Source organism: Triticum aestivum, chromosome 1A (assembly GCF_018294505.1).
Source record: "Triticum aestivum cultivar Chinese Spring chromosome 1A, IWGSC CS RefSeq v2.1, whole genome shotgun sequence".
NCBI classification, from domain to species: Eukaryota; Viridiplantae; Streptophyta; class Magnoliopsida; order Poales; family Poaceae; genus Triticum; species Triticum aestivum.
In genome coordinates, this window is record NC_057794.1 from 442,833,830 (window position 1) to 442,854,869 (window position 21,040).

At 42.5% G+C, this 21,040-nt stretch overlaps 1 protein-coding gene across 1 annotated transcript; it reads left to right on the forward strand.

Annotated features, from left to right (window-relative positions):
* The first annotated feature begins 12,481 nt into the window (after positions 1-12,481).
* Positions 12,482-15,747, forward strand: LOC123144350 (uncharacterized). Its single transcript, XM_044563488.1, has 7 exons — positions 12,482-12,854; positions 12,974-13,054; positions 13,586-13,620; positions 14,134-14,213; positions 14,614-14,697; positions 14,842-14,950; positions 15,273-15,747. Exons 1-7 carry the CDS (start codon positions 12,591-12,593, stop codon positions 15,409-15,411), a joined length of 792 nt encoding a protein of 263 aa, XP_044419423.1. The 5' UTR covers positions 12,482-12,590; the 3' UTR covers positions 15,412-15,747.
* Positions 15,748-21,040: the final 5,293 nt, after the last annotated feature.

Here is a 21,040-nt window from a genome sequence, read left to right on the forward strand (position 1 = left end):
CTCGAACCCATAGGGTTCGCACGCTTAAAGTTCGATGATGGCTATATTATGAGTTTATGTGTTTTGATGTACCGAAGGAGTTCAGAGTCCCGGATGAGATCGGGGACGTGACGAGGAGTCTCGAAATGGTCAAGACGTCAAGATCGATATATTGGACGACTATATTCGGACATCGGAAAGGTTCCGAGTGATTCAGGTATTTTCGGGAGTACCGGGGAGTTACAGGAATTCGTATTGGGCCTTAATGGGCCATAAGGAAAAGGAGAGAAAGGCCTCAAAGGGTGGCCGCACCCCTCCCCATGGGCTGGTCCGAATTGGACTAGGGAGGGGGGCGCCCCCTTCCTTCCTTCTCCTTTTCCCTTCCCTTTCCTTCCCTCCTACTCCTACTACATGGAAGGGCTCCTAGTTCTACTAGGAAAAGGGGAATGCAACTCCTGGTGGGAGTAGGACTCCCCTAGGGCGCGCCATAGAGAGGGCCGACCCTCCCCCTCCTCCACTCCTTTATATACGGGGGCAGGGGGCACCCCAAAGACACAACAATTGATCCCTTGGATCTCTTAGCCATGTGCAGTGCCCCTCTCCACCATAATCCACCTCGGTCATATCGTAGCGGTGCTTAGGCGAAGCCCTGCGTCGGTAGAACATCATCATCATCACCATGCCGTCGTGCTGACGAAACTCTACCTCAACACTCGGCTGGATCGGAGTTCGAGGGACATCATCGAGTTGAACGTGTGCAGAACTCGGAGGTGTCGTGCGTTCGGTACTTGATCGGTCGGATCATGAAGACATACGACTACATCAACCGCGTTGTGATAACGCTTCCGCTTTCGGTCTATGAGGGTACATGGACACACTCTCCCCTCTCGTTGCTATGCATCACCATGATCTTGCGTGTGCGTAGGAAATTTTTGAAATTACTACATTCCCCAACAGTGGCATCCGAGCCAGGTTTTATGCGTTGATGTTATATGCACGAGTAGAACACAAGTGAGTTGTGGGTGATACAAGTCATACTGCTTACCAGCATGTCATACTTTGGTTCGGCAGTATTGTTGGATGAAGCGACCCGGACCGACATTACGCGTACGCTTACGCGAGACTGGTTTTACCGCCGTGCTATGCACACAGCTGACTAGCGGGTGTCAGTTTCTCCAACTTTAGTTGAACCAAGTGTGGCTACGCCCGGTCCTTGAGAAGGTTAAAACAGCACTAACTTGACAAACTATCGTTGTGGTTTTGATGCGTAGGTAAGAACGGTTCTTGCTCAACCCGTAGCAGCCACGTAAAACTTGCAACAACAAAGTAGAGGACGTCTAACTTGTTTTTGCAGGGCATGTTGTGATGTGATATGGTCAAGACGTGATGAGATATAAGTTGTTGTATAAGATGATCATGTTTTGTTGAAGTTATTGGCAACTGGCAGAAGCCTTATGGTTGTCTCTTTATTGCATAAGATGCAAGCGCCAAATAATTGCTTTACATTATCGCTATGCGATAGCAATAGTTGCAAGAGCAATAGTTGGCGGGACGACCATGTGACGACACATTGATATAGATCAAGATGATGGAGATCATGGTGTCATGCCGGTGACAATGGAAATCATGACGATGCTTTGGAGATGGAGATCAAGGGCACAAGATGATGATGGCCATATCATGTCACATATTTTGATTGCATGTGATGTTTATCTTTTATACATCTTATTTTGCTTAGTTTGGTGGTAGCTTTATAAGATGATCTATCACTAAATTTCAAGATAAAAGTGTTCTCCCTGAGTATGCACCGTTGCGAAAGTTCTTCGTGCTGAGACACCACGTGATGATCAGGTGTGATAGGCTCTACGTTCAAATACAACGGGTGCAAAACAGTTGCACATGCGGAATACTCGGGTTAAACTTGACGAGCCTAGCATATAACAGATATGGCCTCGGAACACTAAGGCCGAAAGGTCGAGCGTGAATCATATAGTAGATATGATCAACATAGTGATGTTCACCATTGAAACTACTCCATCTCACGTGTTGATCGAACATGGTTTAGTTGATATGGATCACGTGATCACTTAGAGGATTAGAGGGATGTCTATCTAAGTGGGAGTTCTTAAGTAATATGATTGAACTTAAATTTATCATGAACTTAGTCCTGGTAGTATTAGCATATCTATGTTATAGATCAATAGCTCGCGTTTAGCTCCCCTGTTTTATTTTTGATATGTTCCTAGAGAAAACTAAGTTGAAAGATGTTAGTAGCAATGATGCGGATTGGATCCCCGATCTAAGGTTTATCCTCATTGCTACACAGAAGAATTATGTCCTTGATGCACCGCTAGGCGACAAACCTATTGCAGGAGCAGGTGCAGATGTTATGAACGTTTGGCTAGCTCAATATGATGACTACTTGATAGTTTAGTGCACCATGCTTAAACGGCTTAGAATCGGGACTTCAAAGACGTTTTGAACGTCATGGACCATATGAGATGTTCTAGGAGTTGAAGTTAATATTTCAAGTAAATACCCGAGTTGAGAGATATGAAGTCTCCAACAAGTTCTATAGCTAAAAGATGGAGGAGAATAGCTCAAGTAGTGAGCATGTGCTCAGATTGTCTGGGTACTACAATCGCTTGAATCAAGTGGGAGTTAATCTTCCAGATAAAATAGTGATTGACAGAATTCTCTAGTCACCATCACCAAGTTAGTAGAACTTCGTGATGAACTATAATATGCAAGGGATAACGGAAACGATTCCCAAGCTCTTCGTGATGCTGAAATCGACGAAGGTAGAAATCAAGAAAAGCATCAAGTGTTGATGGTAAACAAAACCACTAGTTTCAAGTAAAGGGACAAAGGGAAGAAAGGGGAACTTCAAGAAGAACGGCAAGCAAGTTGCTGCTCAAGTGAAAAACCCAAGTCTGGACCTAAGCCTGAAACTGAGTGCTTCTACTGCAAAGGGACTGGTCACTGGAAGCGGAACTACCCCAAGTAATTGGCGGATAAGAAGGATGGCAAAGTGAACATAGGTATATTTGATATACATGTTATTGATGTGTACTTTACTAGTGTTTATAGCAACCCCTCAGTATTTGATACTAGTTCAGTTGCTAAGAATAGTAACTCGAAATGGGAGTTGCAGAATGAACAGAGACTAGTTAAGGGTGAAGTGACGATGTGTGTTGGAAGTGGTTCCAAGATTGATATGATCATCATCGCACACTCCCTATACTTTCGGGATTAGTGTTAAACCTAAAATAAATGTTATTTAGTGTTTGCGTTGAGCATGAATATGATTGGATCATGTTTATTGCAATACGGTTATTCATGTAAGTTAGATAATAATTGTTGTTCTGTTTACATGAATAAAACCTTCTATGGTCATACACCCAATGAAAATGGTTTGTTGGATCTCGATCGTGGTGATACACATTTTCATAATATTGAAGCCAAAAGATGCAAAGTTAATAATGATAGTGCAACTTATTTGTGGCAATGCCATTTAGGTCATATTGGTGTAAAGCGCATGAAGAAAATCCATGCTGATGGGCTTTTGGAATCACTTGATTATGAATCAGTTGATGCTTGCGAACCATGCCTCATGGGCAAGATGACTAAGACTCCGTTCTCCGGAACAATGGAGCGAGCAAAAGATTTGTTGGAAATCATACATACTGATGTATGTGGTCCGATGAATATTGAGGCTCGCGGCAGGTATCATTATTTTCTGATCTTCACAAATGATTTGAGCAGATATGAGTATATCTACTTGATGAAACACAAGTCTGAAACATTTGAAAAGTTCAAAGAATTTCAGAGTGAAGTGGAGAATCATCGTAACAAAATAAAAGTTTCTACGATATGATCGCAGAAGTAAAATATTTGAGTTACGAGTTTGGCCTTCAGTTAAAACAATGTGAAATAGTTTCACTACTCACGCCACCTGGAACACCACAGTGTAATGGTGTGTCTGAACGTCGTAACTGTACTTTATTAGATATGGTGCGATCTATGACGTCTCTTACCGATTTACCACTATCGTTTTGGGGTTATGCATTAGAGACAGCTACATTCACGTTAAATAGGGCACCATCTAAATCCGTTGAGACGACACCGTATGAACTATGGTTTGGCAAGAAACCTAAGCTGTCGTTTCTTAAAGTTTGAGGTTGCAATGCTTATGTGAAAAAATTTCAACCTGATAAGCTCAAACCCAAATCGAAGAAGTGCATCTTCATAGGATACCCAAAAGAAAATGTTGGGTACACCTTCTATCACAGATCCGAAGGCAAGATATTCATTGCTGAGAATGGATCCTTTCTAGAGAAGGAGTTTCTCTCAAAAGAAGTGAGTGGGAGGAAAGTAGAACTTGATGAGGTAACTGTACCTGCTCCCTTATTGGCAAGTAGTTCATCACAGAAATCTGTTCCTGTGACTACTACACCAATTAGTGAGGAAGCTAATGATGATGATCATGTAACTTCAGATCAAGTTACTACCGAACCTCGTAGGTAAACCAGAGTGAGATCCGCACTAGAGTGGTACGGTAATCCTGTTCTGGAGGTCATGTTAATTGACCATGACGAGCCTATGAACTATGAGGAAGCGATGATGAGCCCAGATTCTGCGAAATGGCTTGAGGCCATGAAATCTGAGATGAGATCCATGTATGAGAACAAAGTATGGACTTTGATTGACTTGCCCATTGATCGGCGAGCCATTGAGATTAAATGGATCTTCAAGAGGAAGACGAACGCTAATAGTAGTGTTACTATCTACAAATCTAGAATTGTCGCAAAAAGGTTTTCGACAAGTTCAAGGTGTTGACTACGATGAGAGTTTCTCACTCGTATCTATGCTTAAGTCTGTCCGAATCATGTTAGCAATTGCCGCATTTTATGAAATCTGGCAAATGGATAAACAAAACTGCATTCCTTAATGGATTTATTAAAGAAGAGTTGTATATGATGCAACCAGAAGGTTTTGTCAATCCTAAAGGTGCTAACAAAATATGCAAGCTCCAGCGATCCATCTATGGACTGGTGCAAGCATCTCGGAGTTGGAATATACGCTTTGATAAGTTGATCAAAGCATATAGTTTTATACAGACTTGCGGTGAAGCCTGTATTTACAAGAAAGTGAGTGGGAGCACTACATCATTTCTGATAAGTATATGTGAATGACATATTGTTGATCGGAGATAATGTAGAATTATTCTGCAAAGCATAAAGGAATGTTTGAAAGGAGTTTTTCAAAGAAAGACCTCGGTGAAGCTACTTACATATTGAGCATCAAGATCTATAGAGATAGATCAAGACGCTTGATAAGTTTTTCAATGAGTATATACCTTGACAAGATTTTGAAGTAGTTGAAAATGGAACAGTCAAAGAAAGAGTTCTTGCCTGTGTTACAAGGTGTGAAACCGAGTAAGACTCAAAACCCGACCACGGCAGAAGATAGAGAGAGAATGAAAGTCATTCCCTATGCCTCAGTCATAGGTTCTATAAAGTATGCCATGTTGTATACCAGACCTATTATATATCCTACCCTGTGTTTGGCAAGGGAGTACAATAGTGATCTAGGAGTAGATCACTGGATATTGGTCAAAATTATCCTTAGTGGAATAAGGATATGTTTCTCGATTATGGAGGTGACAAAAGGTTCGTCGTAACGGGTTACGTCGATGCAAGTTTTGACATTGATCCAAATGACTCTAAGTTTCAACTTGGATACATATTGAAAGTGGGAGCAATTAGCTAGAGTAGCTCCTTGCAGAGCATTGTTGACATAGAAATTTGCAAAATACATACGGATCTGAATGTGGCAAACCCGTTGACTAAACTTCCCTCACAAGCAAAACATGATCACACCTTAGTACTCTTTGGGTATTAATCACATAGCGATGTGAACTAGATTATTGACTCTAGTAAACCCTTTGGGTGTTGGTCACATGACGATGTGAACTATGGGTGTTAATCACATGGTAATGTGAACTATTGATGCTAAATCACATGGCGATGTGAACTAGATTATTGACTCTAGTGCAAGTGGGAGACTGAAGGAAATATGCCCTAGAGGCAATAATAAAGTTATTATTTATTTCCTTATATCATGATAAATGTTTATTATTCATGCTAGAATTGTATTAACCGGAAACATAATACATGTGTGGATACATAGACAAACAGTATGTCACTAGTATGCCTCTACTTGACTAGCTCGTTGAATCAAAGATGGTTAAGTTTCCTAGCCATAGACATGAGTTGTCATTTGATTAACGGGGTCACATCATTAGAGAATGATGTGATTGACTTGACCCATTCCGTTAGCATAGCACTTGATCATTTAGTTTGTTGCTATTGCTTTCTTCATGACTTATACATGTTCCTATGACTATGAGATTATGCAACTCCCGTTTACCGGAGGAACACTTTGTGTGCTACCAAATGTCACAACGTAACTGGGTGATTATAAAGGTGCTCTATAGGTGTCTCCGAAGGTACTTGTTGGGTTGGAGTATTTCGAGATTTGGATTTGTCACTCCGATTGTCGGAGAGGTATCTCTGGGCCCACTCGGTAATGCACATCACTATAAGCCTTGCAAGCATTGCAACTAATGAGTTAGTTGTGGGATGATGTGTTATGGAACGAGTAAAGAGACTTGCCGGTAATGAGATTGAACTAGGTACTGAGATACTGACGATCGAATCTCGGGCAAGTAACATACCGATGACAAAGGGAACAACGTATGTTGTTATGCGGTTTGACCGATAAAGATCTTCGTAGAATATGTAGGAGCCAATATGAGCATCCAGGTTCCACTATTGGTTATTGACCGGAGACGTGTCTCGGTCATGTCTACATAGTTCTCAAACCCGTAGGGTCCGCACGCTTAAAGTTCGATGACGGTTATATTACGAGTTTATATGTTTTGATCTACCTAAGGAGTTCGGAGTCCCGGATGAGACCGGGGACATGACGAGGAGTCTCGAAATGGTTAAGACGTAAAGATCGATATATTGGACGACTATATTCGAACATTGGAAAGGTTCCGAGTGATTTGGGTATTTTTGGGAGTACCGGGGAGTTACGGGAATTCGTATTGGGCCTTAATGGGCCATATGGAAAAGGAGAGAAAGGCCTCAAAGGGTGGCCGCACCCCTCCCCATGGGCTGGTCCGAATTGGACTAGGGAGGGGGGCGCCCCCTTCCTTCCTTCTCCTTTTCCCTTCCCTTTCCTTCCCTCCTACTCCTACTACATGGAAGGGCTCCTAGTTCTACTAGGAAAAGGGGAATCCTACTCCCGGTGGGAGTAGGACTCCCCTAGGGCGCGCCATAGAGAGGGACGACCCTCCCCCTCCTCCACTCCTTTATATACGGGGGCAGGGGCACCCCAAAGACACAACAATTGATCCCTTGGATCTCTTAGCCGTGTGCGGTGCCCCCCTCCACCATAATCCACCTCGGTCATATCGCAGCGGTGCTTAGGCGAAGCCCTGCGCCGGTAGAACATCATCATCGTCACCACGCCGTCGTGCTGACGAAACTCTACCTCAACACTCGGCTGGATCGGAGTTCGAGGGGCGTCAACGAGTTGAACATGTGCAGAACTCGGAGGTGCCGTGCGTTCGGTACTTGATCGGTTGGATCGTGAAGACGTACGACTACATCAACCGCGTTGTGCTAACGCTTCCGCTTTCGGTCTACGAGGGTACGTGGACACACTCTCCCCTCTCGTTGCTATGCATCACCATGATCTTGCGTGTGCTTAGGAAATTTTTGAAATTAATACGTTCCCCAACACCATATCCATAACTAAAGATAAAGAACAACTAAGAATGGCAAATAAAAATTACTTAGTGATAAAGCAAACAAGCACACACGAGAATATTCACCCCACGCTATTGCTCCCCGGCAATGGCGCCAGAAAAAGGTCTTGTTAACCCACAAGTATAGGGGATCGCAACAGTTTTCGATAAGTAAGAGTGTGGAACCCAACGAGAAGCTAAAGGTAGAACAAATATTTCCTCAAGTTCTATCGACCACCAATACAACTCTACGCACGCTTGACGTTCGCTTTACCTAGAACAAGTATGAAACTAGAAGTACTTTGTAGGTGTTTTTGGATAGGTTTGCAAGATAATAAGGAGCACGTAAATAAAAAGTAGGGGCTGTTTAGATAAAGACACAACTAAGTTAGTTTTAGTAAAGAGCTTTTTGTTACGAGAAAGTTATTTGTCCCTAGGCAATCGATAACTAGACCGATAATCATTATTGCAATTTTATTTGAGTGAGAGGCATAAGCTAACATACTTTATCTACTAGGATCATATGCACTTATGATTGGAACTCTAGCAAGCATCCGCAACTACTAAAGATCATTAAGGTAAAACCCAACCGTAGCATTAAAGCATCAAGTCCTCTTTATCCCATACGCAAACAACCTACTTACTCGGGTATGTGCTTCTGTCACTCACGCCACCCACCATAGCAAATCATGAACATATTGCAAGCCCTACAGCGGGAATCCCTCACGCTTGCGCGACACGGAGAGCACCATAGGACAGCACCAATAATAATACATGCAACTCAAACCAATCACGATCATCAAATAGCCCATAGGACAAAACGGATCTACTCAAACATCATAGGATAGCCATACATCATTGGGAAATAATATATAGCGTTGAGCACCATGTTTAAGTAGAGATTACAATGGGTAAGAGAGAGGTTACACCGCTGCATAGAGGGGGGAAGAGTTGGTGATGGTGGCGGTGAAGTTGTTGGTAAAGATTGCGGTGATGAACTGATGATGATGGCCCCCGGTGGCACTCCGGCGCCACTGGAAGCAAGGGGGAGAGAGCCCCCCTCCTTCTTCTTCTTCCTTGACCTCCTCCCTAGATGGGAGAAGGGTTTCCCCTCTGTTCCATGGCCTCCATGGCATGGGAGGAGCGAGAGCCCCTCCGAGATTGGATCTGTCTCTGTCTCTCTCTGTTTCTATGTTTCCAGATTCTGCCCTTTCACCATTTCTTATATTCCCGGAGATCCGTAACTCCGATTGGGTTGAAATTTTAACACAATCTCTATCCGGATATTAGCTTTCTTGCGGCGAAAGAAGGGCACCAACCGCCTTACGGGGTGTCCACGAGAGTCAGGGGCGCGCCCAGGGGGATGGGGCGCGCCCCCCTGCCTCGTGCCTCCCTCGGGCACCGTCTCGCGTGGATTTTTCTTCCCAAAAATCATATATATTCCAAAAAAAATCTCCGTCAGTTTTTATCCCGTTTGGACTCCGTTTGGTATGGATATTCTGCGAAACAAAAAACATGCAATAAACAGGAACTGGCACTGGGCACTGGATCAATATGTTAGTCCCAAAAATAGTATAAAAACTTTCCAAAAGTATATGAAAATTGTAGAATATTGGCATGGAACAATCAAAAATTATAGATACGACGGAGACATATCAACTTCTTTCGCCTATATATACTCTTATACCCTAGATCGATCACACAGAGCCATGAAACCACTTTTCCACCGCCGCAACCTTCTGTACTCATGAGATCCCATCTTGGAGCCTTTTCCGGCGATCTGCCGGAGGGGGAATCGATCACGGAGGGCTTCTACATCAACATCATAGCCTCTCCGATGAAGCATGAGTAGTTTACCACAAACCTTTGGGTCCATAGTTATTAGCTAGATGGCCTCTTCTCTCTCTTTGATTCTCAATACAAAGTTCTCCTCGATGTTCTTGGAGATCTATTCGATGTAATATTCTTTTGTGGTGTGTTTGCCGAGATCCGATGAATTATGGGTTTATGAACAAGATTATCTATGAATATTATTTGGTTCTTCTCTGAATTCTTATATGCATGGTTTGATATCTTTGCAAGTCTCTTCGAATTATCGGTTTAGTTTGGCCTACTAGATTGATCTTTCTTGCAATGGGAGAAGTGCTTAGTTTTGGGTTCAATCTTGCGGTGTCCTTTCCCAGTGACAGTAGGGGTAGCAAGGCACGTATTGTATTGTGGCCATCAAGGATAAAAAGATGGGGTTTATATCATATTGCTTGGGTTTATCCCTCTACATCATGTCATCTTGCTTAATGCGTTACTCTGTTCTTATGAACTTAATGCTCTAGATGCATGCTGGATAGCGGTCGATGTGTGGAGTAATAGTAGTAGATGCAGAATCGTTTCGATCTACTTGACACGGACATGATGCCTATATTCATAATCATTGCCTAGATATTCTCATAACTATGCACTTTTCTATCAATTGCTCGACAGTAATTTGTTCACCCACCGTAATACATGCTATCTTGAGAGAAGTCACTAGTGAAACCTATGGCCCCCTGGTCTCTTTCTTATTATATTGCATCTCTTTTATTTATATCGCATCTCGTTTACTATCTTACAATCTTTACTTTCTAATCTATATAACAAAAATACCAAAAATATTTACTTTACTATCTTTATCAGATCTCACTTTTGCAAGTGACTGTGAAGGGATTGACAACCTCTTTTATCGTGTTGGTTGCAAGGTTCTTGATTGTTTGTGCAGGTACTAGGTGACTTGTGCGTTGTCTCCTACTAGATTGATACATTGGTTCTAAAAAACTAAAGAAAATACTTACGCTACTTTGCTGCATCACCCTTTCCTCTTCAAGGGAAAACCAACGCATGCTCAAGAGGTAACATGGTTGAACTACCGCACTTTTTTGTGTGATGGCAAGTGTGCTCGCAAGTGCACCAGTATGAACTGTGATTTTTTTTGTAGGTCGGTATGTATGCCGGCCGCTGACATGGCCGTCAACATTAACTGGGGACGTTGGCATGGGCGCTGACATGAACTATAGGTCGCTGACCTTTTTTAGATTACTTCTTCTTTTGAACTTGGACAAAAAATGAGTTGACCGTTTGGGTGCACCGGTCGGGCGTAGGCAGACAAAGAGCCAACAACCGCCCCAAACACACGAAAAGCGAACAGAACAATATGTCTGTTTGGGTCGGTGTATTGAAGTTGCTCTTAGGGCATTTATAGTAGATTCCCTAAAACATATATAAGTGAGTTTTAGGGAGTTAAGCACTTAGCTAGGAGATCATCTAAAGGAAACTTTGTCAAAATAAAATAAAATTAGTCTCACTCCCTAAAAGCCATAATGGTGTGTGTCCAATCACCATAATAATGGTGTGTGTGTGTGACATTGGGGGCCCAAAAATGGGTCTAGTAGATTCGCCATACCAGTCTCACCTACATAATTTTTGGTGGCCATTCCAAATTAAGTCGACGAGCTTCCAACTTTGGAGGTTGGGGGGGTGCTAATATGTAGTGACTTCAAATTCAATAGCCCGCACAGGAGCGAAGTTTCAACCTGTTTTCTTCACCCCGCTTCCACTTGTGCCAATGGCGCGGTCGTTTGTACGACTGTTGCTCTACTCTTGTCGATTCCTCATCCACTTATCTACCGAAAAAATTGCCTATTAATGACCGTCATTGCGTGTCCGCGCCCATTTTCCAATCGTGCGTGCCCCTTTCGCGTGTATATAAACCGACCTATCCCGCTCGCCTAAACCACCCATCATCCATCTTTCCCACGGCGTCCACACTCAAACCCCATCTGCCATGTCGCGACGGCGAGTCCTCATCATGGACCCTTCCCCAACGAGACTAAAAAGGACCGAGCCGAAAGGAAGTTCTAAGAGAGGGCCTAGAAATGGTCCGAGTGGGTCGAGGACGAGACACTCCTTCAGTCTGAATTAGCCATCGGGCGGAGTTCTTTCCCGCCGCCCACCGCTACGTTGCACGCGTGACGACAACCTCCTTGAAAGAAAAGGAAGCCACACTCACAAAGGGCTATAAAGTTGTGGTCTTCTCGCACATCAAGGACGCACATGCATCCGCAGATAGCGTGACCGCAGAAGTGACAGTAGCCCAATTATCCCTGCCTGCGAGTTCACATCCAAACTGAGGAAGAGGCCAAACAAAAATAGACGTTAAACTATTGGTTCATTTGTATAGTTGTTTCGCTCATTGAAATCATTGTTGAAATTGTTCATTGATGAGATGGGTAATTGAGTTATTATTAGCCAATAATAATAAACGGGTCTCAGCCGTAGGAAATATTTTTATCTCTATTTATGTCAAGTCTAAACTTTATGCATTGCTTTTGTTCAAATATATTTCCCGTCTTCTTCCATCAGTTTGGACTTTTGGATGTGTTTGCTAGCGCATGAGTTCAATATAGTATCTGAGTCAAGTGGTTTTGAAGTTCAAGACCCTGACAACACAGTATTAAAACAAAAAAAAAATCTACAGCCTACATCGATCCCACGTCTAAAACCTAAATAAACCTAAACGTGAGAAGTGTTGTAGAAATATATTGTCTACTTCTTTTTATTAGTTTTGGATGAGTTGGTTGGAGTATGAATTCAATAGTTTTTCATAGATATCACTTCATTTGGAGGATGCAGATACGACTGACCGTGCTAGAGTTGGGTGTTGCTACAAACACAAGAGCCGAGTTGCGCCACACTTCCGCACGAGCCAGGCACGTTCCGCTCGCGCGCGGCGCCGGAACGACAAAGGGGTGCCGTGAGCGTGATGGCCGCTTCGCTGGCCGCCTCGCCCTCTTTCCCGCCGCGCGGCCACCCGGCCCCCTTCGTACGGAGCTTGCCGTTGGCGTCGCCGCGGCGAGGCGCGGCCCGCCGCACCCTCCCCGTCCCGGCGCACGCCGGCGGGGACGGTGGCGGCGAGGGGGGCGCCGGGAGGATACTAGACCCGCTCGCCACGCCCTTCCAGGTCCTCGGCCTCGACGCCTCGGCCGGCTACTCCGCCGCGCAGCTCAAAGCCGCCTTCCGCGCTCGGGTAGTGTACTTGCCCCTTGTTGCTCAGTTCGCGCGCTCTACGAAACAGCTCACTTTACTGAGGTCGTTGCAAGGAGGACGTCGTCAACAGCGACTTAACCTTGCGAGTTTTTGTTACAGGTAAAGGAATTCCATCCTGACGTTTGCAAGGACACGGAGAGTGCAGATTTAATAATGAGGCGGGTGCTGGAGGCCTATGAGGTAATCGTGTTCGCTAGATGCCTGAATTTTTCACAAGTTCGTTGGAGTGCTGCCATAATACAGCGACCATTACAAAGTAACAGGACCAGGTGTGGCCTTAAGGCCAGGGTTGCTGAATCTGTTGCTTTTGAATTTGTTAGATTAGAATACCCTGCTAGTTTATGATCTTTTGTTCATTTCTTGCACTGCAACACATTTTTACAGGAGGGTCTGATGTACTTGTGTGTAAACATTGCCACTTTGTTTTGTTGAGAAACATAATTTATCACTAAAAGTTCAGTACCCCTGAAAGAACTCGATGGCATAATGCAGGGTGCAGGGACATATAGTTACTAACAAAAATAGAATTTATGTAGACCTGTATGTATTCAGTTCTGTCTATTTATTACTTTTTACCCTTCTGCATCTACAATCAAAGTGTTAAATCATGTCGTTATCAAATAACTCAACATTATCCTTTAGATGATTATTTCCTTATTTTCACCTTCTGTTTACATGTTGCTATTAGTTACACTGCTTCGTTTCACACAGATGTTATCTGGCAACATGGGAATGATGATTGAAAGGTAGTGAATTCTTTCATGAGCTTGTATTTTAAAATATGATGCAATGCTGATTGGAACATTTGCTTCCTTCCATAGATTGGGTCGCAAGTCATATCAGCTGTTTGTCTTGACAATCTTGAATATGTTCCAAGTACAGTGGATGAAGCAGCGATTCTAGTTTCTGGGGTTATTTATAACTTAAAATGACCCTATATAGTAAAATTCTGAAACATGTATAGTTGAAGGAATGAATTGTCAAAGACTGATCAGGAAATGCTACAGTTGTACAGAGGTTGCCTGAGAATAATTTATGAAAAGGGGAAGGGAATATATGTGGGTTAGTAGATGTTAATGAGGTTTAAGGTACATCGACCAGTAAATCTACTCAATACAAACTGGCTGTGTCATGTCGACTTTACAGTCTTTGTAGGCATCTAAATACTACAAGAAACAGTGATTTCTGCAACTATGCACAAGTTCAAAAATATTCTCGGGAAAAATCAACTCATGTGTATACATTGGAATGTTGTGCAGGAACAATATTGACCCATTTGATGAACCTGAGTGTGAAGCTCGCGACATATTTGTCAATGAGATCCTATGTATTGGCACTGGTACTTATCGCATCATATTGTTTCTCTTCAGTTCGTGTGAAGGATGTGGTTTAGGGCTAATTAAATACAAAGCGTTTGCATTGGCACTAAGAAACTAAACTTTACTGAAGCAGATCTTTTCTCCGATAACCCTAACTTTACGAGATTTATGTCCTGCTAATTGATCTACTACAAGATATGCTGTCTTCAGAAATTAAACAAATACACTGTTGTTTTACTAAGGATCTGTACACCGTTAATATTGCGTGTATGGGTTGAAGCCACTGAGTTTGGTCGGTTTCCTTGTTTTGAGAGTTAACATATATGTTTTCACGGACGAGCACACTGTAAATGCATGTACAACTTGACATATTTTCGCACCTTGATCTGATAACTGAGAAAAAAATGATATCTTCTGCAGGATGCCCATATTCTTGTGTTAAAAGGGCACCTCATGCATTTGCATTTGCAGATGACATTGGTACAGCTCGTGCAATATCTCAAGGTAGGTTGAACATTGCCAATTGACTTGATTGGAAATTTCCATAGTATATCATCTGCCAGTGAATTCTTCGCAGACAGCTTGTGCAACACTCCTATCTCAATCCTTTCTGTTTTCTATGAAATAATGTACCCTTTTATTTTTCAGGTAATGGTGACGATTACCCTGTCCAACTTGCTGTTGGGCAGTGTCCGAGAAAGTGCATATACTATGTGACACCTTGCCAACGTACTATTTTGGAGGAAGTTCTTGCTAGGTAAACATTACAATCTGAACTGAGATATCTTCAGGGTTTACTAAAAGTGATATGTACCTACATATCACTTTTACTCTTTCATAGGTTTCCTCTAATTCCACATTTCATTTTATCTACCGTTTTCTGTCAATTAGCATGTCAAAAACGAGCAAAAGAGCTTCCTGAGCTCGTCTTGCAAGTGAAACATTGTTATTTTCAGTTGATCACAATTTTCATCAGAAAACGACAGGCTACCCGAGATACATCAGTAGTTGCATGCATGTATTCCCTACCCATAAAACCTGTGCTAATCTCTCTTCCCCAATGCGGATGTATGCCACAGCATATTGATGACGCCATGGGACCTCTCTGAAGCTGCAGTTCTGGATTCGCTCACGTCAAAAGCAAAGTTTGAGAACAACAGGTACACGAAGCCCAAAAGAGAAGCGAAATCATCTTCTGACTATGTCGACTGGATGTGATCTGCTCCTGAAGAACAACCAAATACTGGCAGTCTCAACCAGATTGTTTAGTCGTATGCTATGATGAGCATATTGTTGTAGTGCAGTGTGTAGTGTATATATATTGCTGCAGTATAGAGGGCAAAGCAAAAAAGTAAATCTGAGATTGCAAAGTGTACTGTTTGTTTTGTGTATAGAATGGAAGGCCGTGCGTGGAAAAAGGCCAGAGATTCATAGTGGGTTTCAAAGTGTTTTTTTTGTATAGTAGATAATGGATTTATACCAGAAATTTGGAGTTGTATCTGTACAAAAATACGATGTTAAAAGAAATTCAACAAAAAAAGTCACGCGTGTCAATGTTTGAGTCTGCTATGCGTATGTAATTTTGCTGGCAAAACAATAAGTTTTGTGCTCTTTGCAGAAAATAGACAAGTTAGTATGGAAAAATGATTTCTTGGATTTTTTTACATTTTAAAGTGTTTTTCTAGGTTTTACTGTCCATGCATGTGTAGGTAGATCCAGTTGAAGGTGTTTAGCCTTTCTTTTATTTGTTCCGTGTTGTTTACAAATTATCTGAACGGATCATAGTCCTTGTAATTGCATCCAATGAATCCCAGCGGATAAAAAAAGTTGGCATAGCAAAAGGTTTCGAGTCAATTCATCTATATCTATATCTATATCTGTATCAATATAAAAAGACCCAAAGGAGCAGATCCAATTAATCTCGACCATCAAATCATGTTAATCCAACGACCTAAACCGCTTCAATGTCGAGCGCTCAACACGTTTAGCATGCAGTTAATTTCATGCCAAATATAGTGCTAATCACACAATAACACGCAAATAATATCCTACATAATATCCGCATGCACTTAATATACTTCCAAATTAACGTGCATTGCACGTACACATTGACTAGTGTATGTAAAAGTAACAACACATCTTTTTATATGCAAAAAGAACAAAATCAGGAAACTTTTCAAAATTTCAGAACAAACATAGCAAATAGAGTCCGAGGGCTAAAAATAATGTCTCCTATATGGTAGCCTAAATTAGTGTATTTTGATGCACACTAAACAGTTTCTAACATAAGAATCTGAATGAAGTGTCGTCGGTTTAGCTTTCCATTTCTAAACACATCTCAGGATATCCTGAATTTTATTAGCACCGGTTGTTTTAGACAACAAGGTGATTATGCCAGTTCAGTCTTTGAACATCAAGAGATCCCTTAACAACCAAAGAGATGTATAATGTCAGTTTTTACAATCTCCCAACAGTGTCGACATAATTCAATAGGGATATCATCAAGACCAGGAGCCATATTCTCAATATTAAAGGTTTAATGAGATCAAAATTATCAACCTCATCAAGGAAGTCGGAAGCATATCAAAGATCATTGGACAAACTAAACAATCCCAGGAGCATGCCCAAAAACTCCTCATAGTATGTAGCGGCATGGTTCAGTAACAATCTCATCAGCATTAATGGAGTGCATGGTGTTTTCTCTTTTTCATCAATTAGCAACCCTATGAAAAAGGAGGAGTTTTGACACGGAGTATCTGAGCTCTGCTCCGATGAACAGTAAGAAATTGAATTTTTTTGATTTTTTTGTGGAACTTTGACAAATGCTCTAAGTGCTTGCAAATTTTCATCATGAGATCATTCGTGGAAGGCTGAAAAAAAGGGTCTTTTACATCTGTATCCCTCGAACCCACCACTCACATTTGCCCCTAATTCGCAAGCCTGCTCAAAAATACCCCTCCGCCGTCATGTTCCCTTATAGAATTGACCTTCCGTGCCGTTTCCGTCCAGTCAAGGCTGTTTGACTGGTAAGCGGCCGTTTCTTTGATATTTTTGCCCCTCCGTCCTTACACCTGGGCCTAGGTCACCAGTTCACTCTCTTTCCCTCTCATTCTCTCGCCCGAGCCGCACGCTCTCTCTTTCTCCCCCAAATCGCCTCCCGCCATAACCCTAACCCTAGCTCGCTCGATCCAACTCGCAAGGCTCGATCTCCTGATGGCAGCCATGGTGGAGCTTCAGATTTGACTCTGCGCGACACTCTACTACGGCGGCGGCGGCGGCGGCGGATGGATGGGGATAGCAGTTGCGGCGGCGGCGGCGGCGAACGAGGGAGCACACCGCAGCCACAGAAGCATGCTTCAGCGGGGTAAGTTTCTCTTCTAATCTGGCGGAGTCTCATGCCATTTGTAGTTCGATTTGGGATTTTTTGACCTAGTTCATAGTGCTCATGGCGTTGGGATCTGTCTCTGTTTTCCATGGTCATCGTAGGATCGACCCCGACAGAGCAGTTGGGATGGAATGTAGAATGGAAACCACACTTCTAGCTAGAGCTGGCACAAAAGCAACCAATACAGGATTCTCTTTTCCTTTTGTTGCTGACAACCAATGGACTTTTAATCAGTTTAGATCTGCCATATGTGCTCAATATCCATGGGGTCTATATGATGCAGTGGAATTCAGGTACTGGGACATTGACAAAACAGCTTGGGTCCCTGTCCAGTGTGATGATGAGCTTGGTATCATGTTTGCAATACATGATTATTTCCCTGCTAAACTAGAAATCAGTGTCATACAAAGGAAGAGAGGAGAGCCAGAGAGCAGAGGAACAAGATCTCAGTCTAGGTCTAGAGATAAAGGTAGGACCAGCCAATCAAGGGGCAGAAAAAAAAATGCTCATAGTAGAGGCAGCAGCAGTTCCATGCAGGCACCAGGAACACCTACTGTAGAAGTTCCTAAGAATGCAGGTCCCTCTCAGAGTAGAGATTCAGTTGACCCCTATACTGAAGAGGGACTACCAGATGATTGGCCAAGTGATGATGAGGATGAAAAGTTGTTTCCACAGTTTGTAACAAGGAAGAAGGGAAAGGAGAAAGATGATGAGGGGGAAGATTATGTTCCACCCCCTGAAGGCATGTTTGCTGAGGCAGGTGAAGATGAGAAGGAGGAGGACAGGGACATGGGATACTCTGAAACATCTGATGAGGAAAGACCAGATGTGCAATACAATAGAGATGATCCTTCTTTGGCACAGGGAACAATATTTTCCAGTGCTTTAGACTGTAGAAATGCTCTTGCAACCTTCTCAATAAAGACTGGAAGTGAATTTGTGATAGACAAGAGTGACAGTACTAGGTTGACAGTGCATTGTGCTTATAAGAGGTGTCAATGGAGGATGCATGCCTCCTTAATGAGACATAGCACACTATTTCAGGTATCTAATATATAGCAACTAACATTGCAATGTGCTTATAGTTAGCAGCATTGATACTGTATTTTGTTTTCTTGTTGCAGTACATAGGTTCTAACATGTGTCTGAACTTTCATGAATGCAGGTTAAGGTGAACAAAACTGCTCATACATGTCCCAGTGTGAACAGGAGAAAAAGATTGAAGTCAGCTAAGAGTAGATGGGTTGCTGATGCTGTGAAGACCTGGGTTTTAGAGGATTCAGAAGTGGGACCAATAGAATTGCAGAAAAATTTGAAGAAGTATGGCCTGGCAGTTCCATATATGAGAGTATTCTATGGGAAGCAAATGGCACTTGACAATATCTATGGTAAGTGGGTTGACTCTTTCCAGTTACTGTATATCTTCAAGGCAGAAGTGGAGAAAGCATCTCCTGGTAGTGTAGTTACCATTGATAAACACACTGTGCAGTACAAACTAAATGGGAAGAGTAGACAGAAAGAGTGCTTTAGAAGAGTATTTGTTTCTTTCAAAGCATGTTGGCAAGGTTTTTTGAATGGATGTAGGCCTTATCTTGCAGTAGATGCCACTGCATTAAATGGCAGATTTAGAGGGCAACTAGTTAGTGCATGTGCTGTGGATGCTTGCAATTGGATCTTCCCAGTTGCATATGGAGTTCTAGAGGGTGAAAACATAGACAGTTGGACTTGGTTTTTTCAGAACTTAAGAGAGCTTATAGGACACCCACCAGGTCTTGTTATCCACACTGATGCATGCAAAGGCCTGGAGACTGCAGTGGAAGATGTGTTCCCAGGTGTGGAGCATAGAGAATGCATGAGGCATTTGGCTGCAAATTTCACAAAAAAGTTTAGAGGAAAATTCTTTGATGAAAATTTATGGCCCTGTTCATTGACATAGAGCATAAAGAAACACAACTACCATCTTAGGCAGTTGCACAGTAAGGCTGGTGTGAAGGAGTACTTAGAGGAGCATCATACCAAGCTATGGGCAAGGTCACTGTTCAATGAAGTATGTAAAGTAGATTATGTTAATAACAATCTAGCTGAGTCCTTTAATTCAAAGATTAAAAAATGGAAGGGTGTACACATTGTGGACTTGCTAGACAAAATAAGACAGTTTATAATGGAGAAGTTTGATCTCAGACAGCAGATTGCAGCTGCTACATTCATTGGCCACATCATAATCCCCAAAGTCATGAAAATGCTTCATGCAAAATCTAAGGACCTTGATATGGAGATAGTGAAGAGAAGCACATATGAGGCAGAGATCGCAGCAGTTGACAAGGAAAAGAGAGAGTGGAGATATCTAGTAAATTTGGCCACTGGGACTTGCAGTTGTAGAAAGTGGCAGTTAACTGGACAGCCTTGCATACATGCTTTGTATTTTATTACTTCAATGAGAGGCCCAGTAAGTGAGATTGATCAGTATGTACATGAGTACTTTTCTGTTGCTAGATTCAATGCTACTTATGCTGAAAATTTGCCTGCAATGGAGGGCAAACAACAGTGGGATGTGGTGGACCCTGGGTTTAAATTGTCTGCTCCATTGCAAAACAGGGCCCCTGGTAGACCTAGGAAGACAAGAATTAGGGAAAGATCTAAGGGAAAAGGACTTGGAGGAAGGAGAAAGAAATGTGGCAGGTGTGGAAGGCTTGGCCATCGTGGCACTCACTGCAAGGAATCCATTGACCCAGCTTTTGGGGAAGAAGAGCACTGGGGGGCTGAAAATGCAACAGATGATCATTTAGATGCTGAAACAGATGCTAAAAATGCTACTGAGGTTGAAACGGATGCTGAAAATGCTACAGAGGTTGAACCTGATGTTGAAAATGCTATAGAGGTTGAACCTGATGCTCCAATTGCTACAGATGCACCAACAGTGTCATCTGCTGTAAGGTGCAACTGCTATAGATGTTCTCATTTCAATTTTTGCTTCATTTGATGTTCTCATTTCCTTTTTTGCTGCATTTAATGTTCTCATTTCAATTGTAGCCCAAGGAAGAACTACAAAAGGGCAGCTGATAGAGGGATGTCACCAACCAAGAAGAGGCTCAAGTTTGCACCAGATCCTACAGTAGGATCTGTAACTGGAAGCAACCAGCTAAGCAAAGAAGTGAGCAAAACTGTCACCACAAGGAGGAGTTCAAGGCTCTTAACTAACCCTGCTTGCAACACCAGGAGCAAGAAGATGAAAGACCTATGACTGGAATCATTTAGGGCACTGCTGTTTTTGTTGTTCAACAACTATTTGTGAACTTGTTAGCTGCTACCTTAAGTGTGTGATGCTGAAATTATGAACTTATGTAATGGTGAACTTGTGAGCTACTATCTTGAATGTGCAATGCTCCTTTTGTGACCTGCTAGTTTGGAATATTATGTGAGCTGCTATCTTGTGAGATGCTACTTTCAAATATTTTTGTGAGC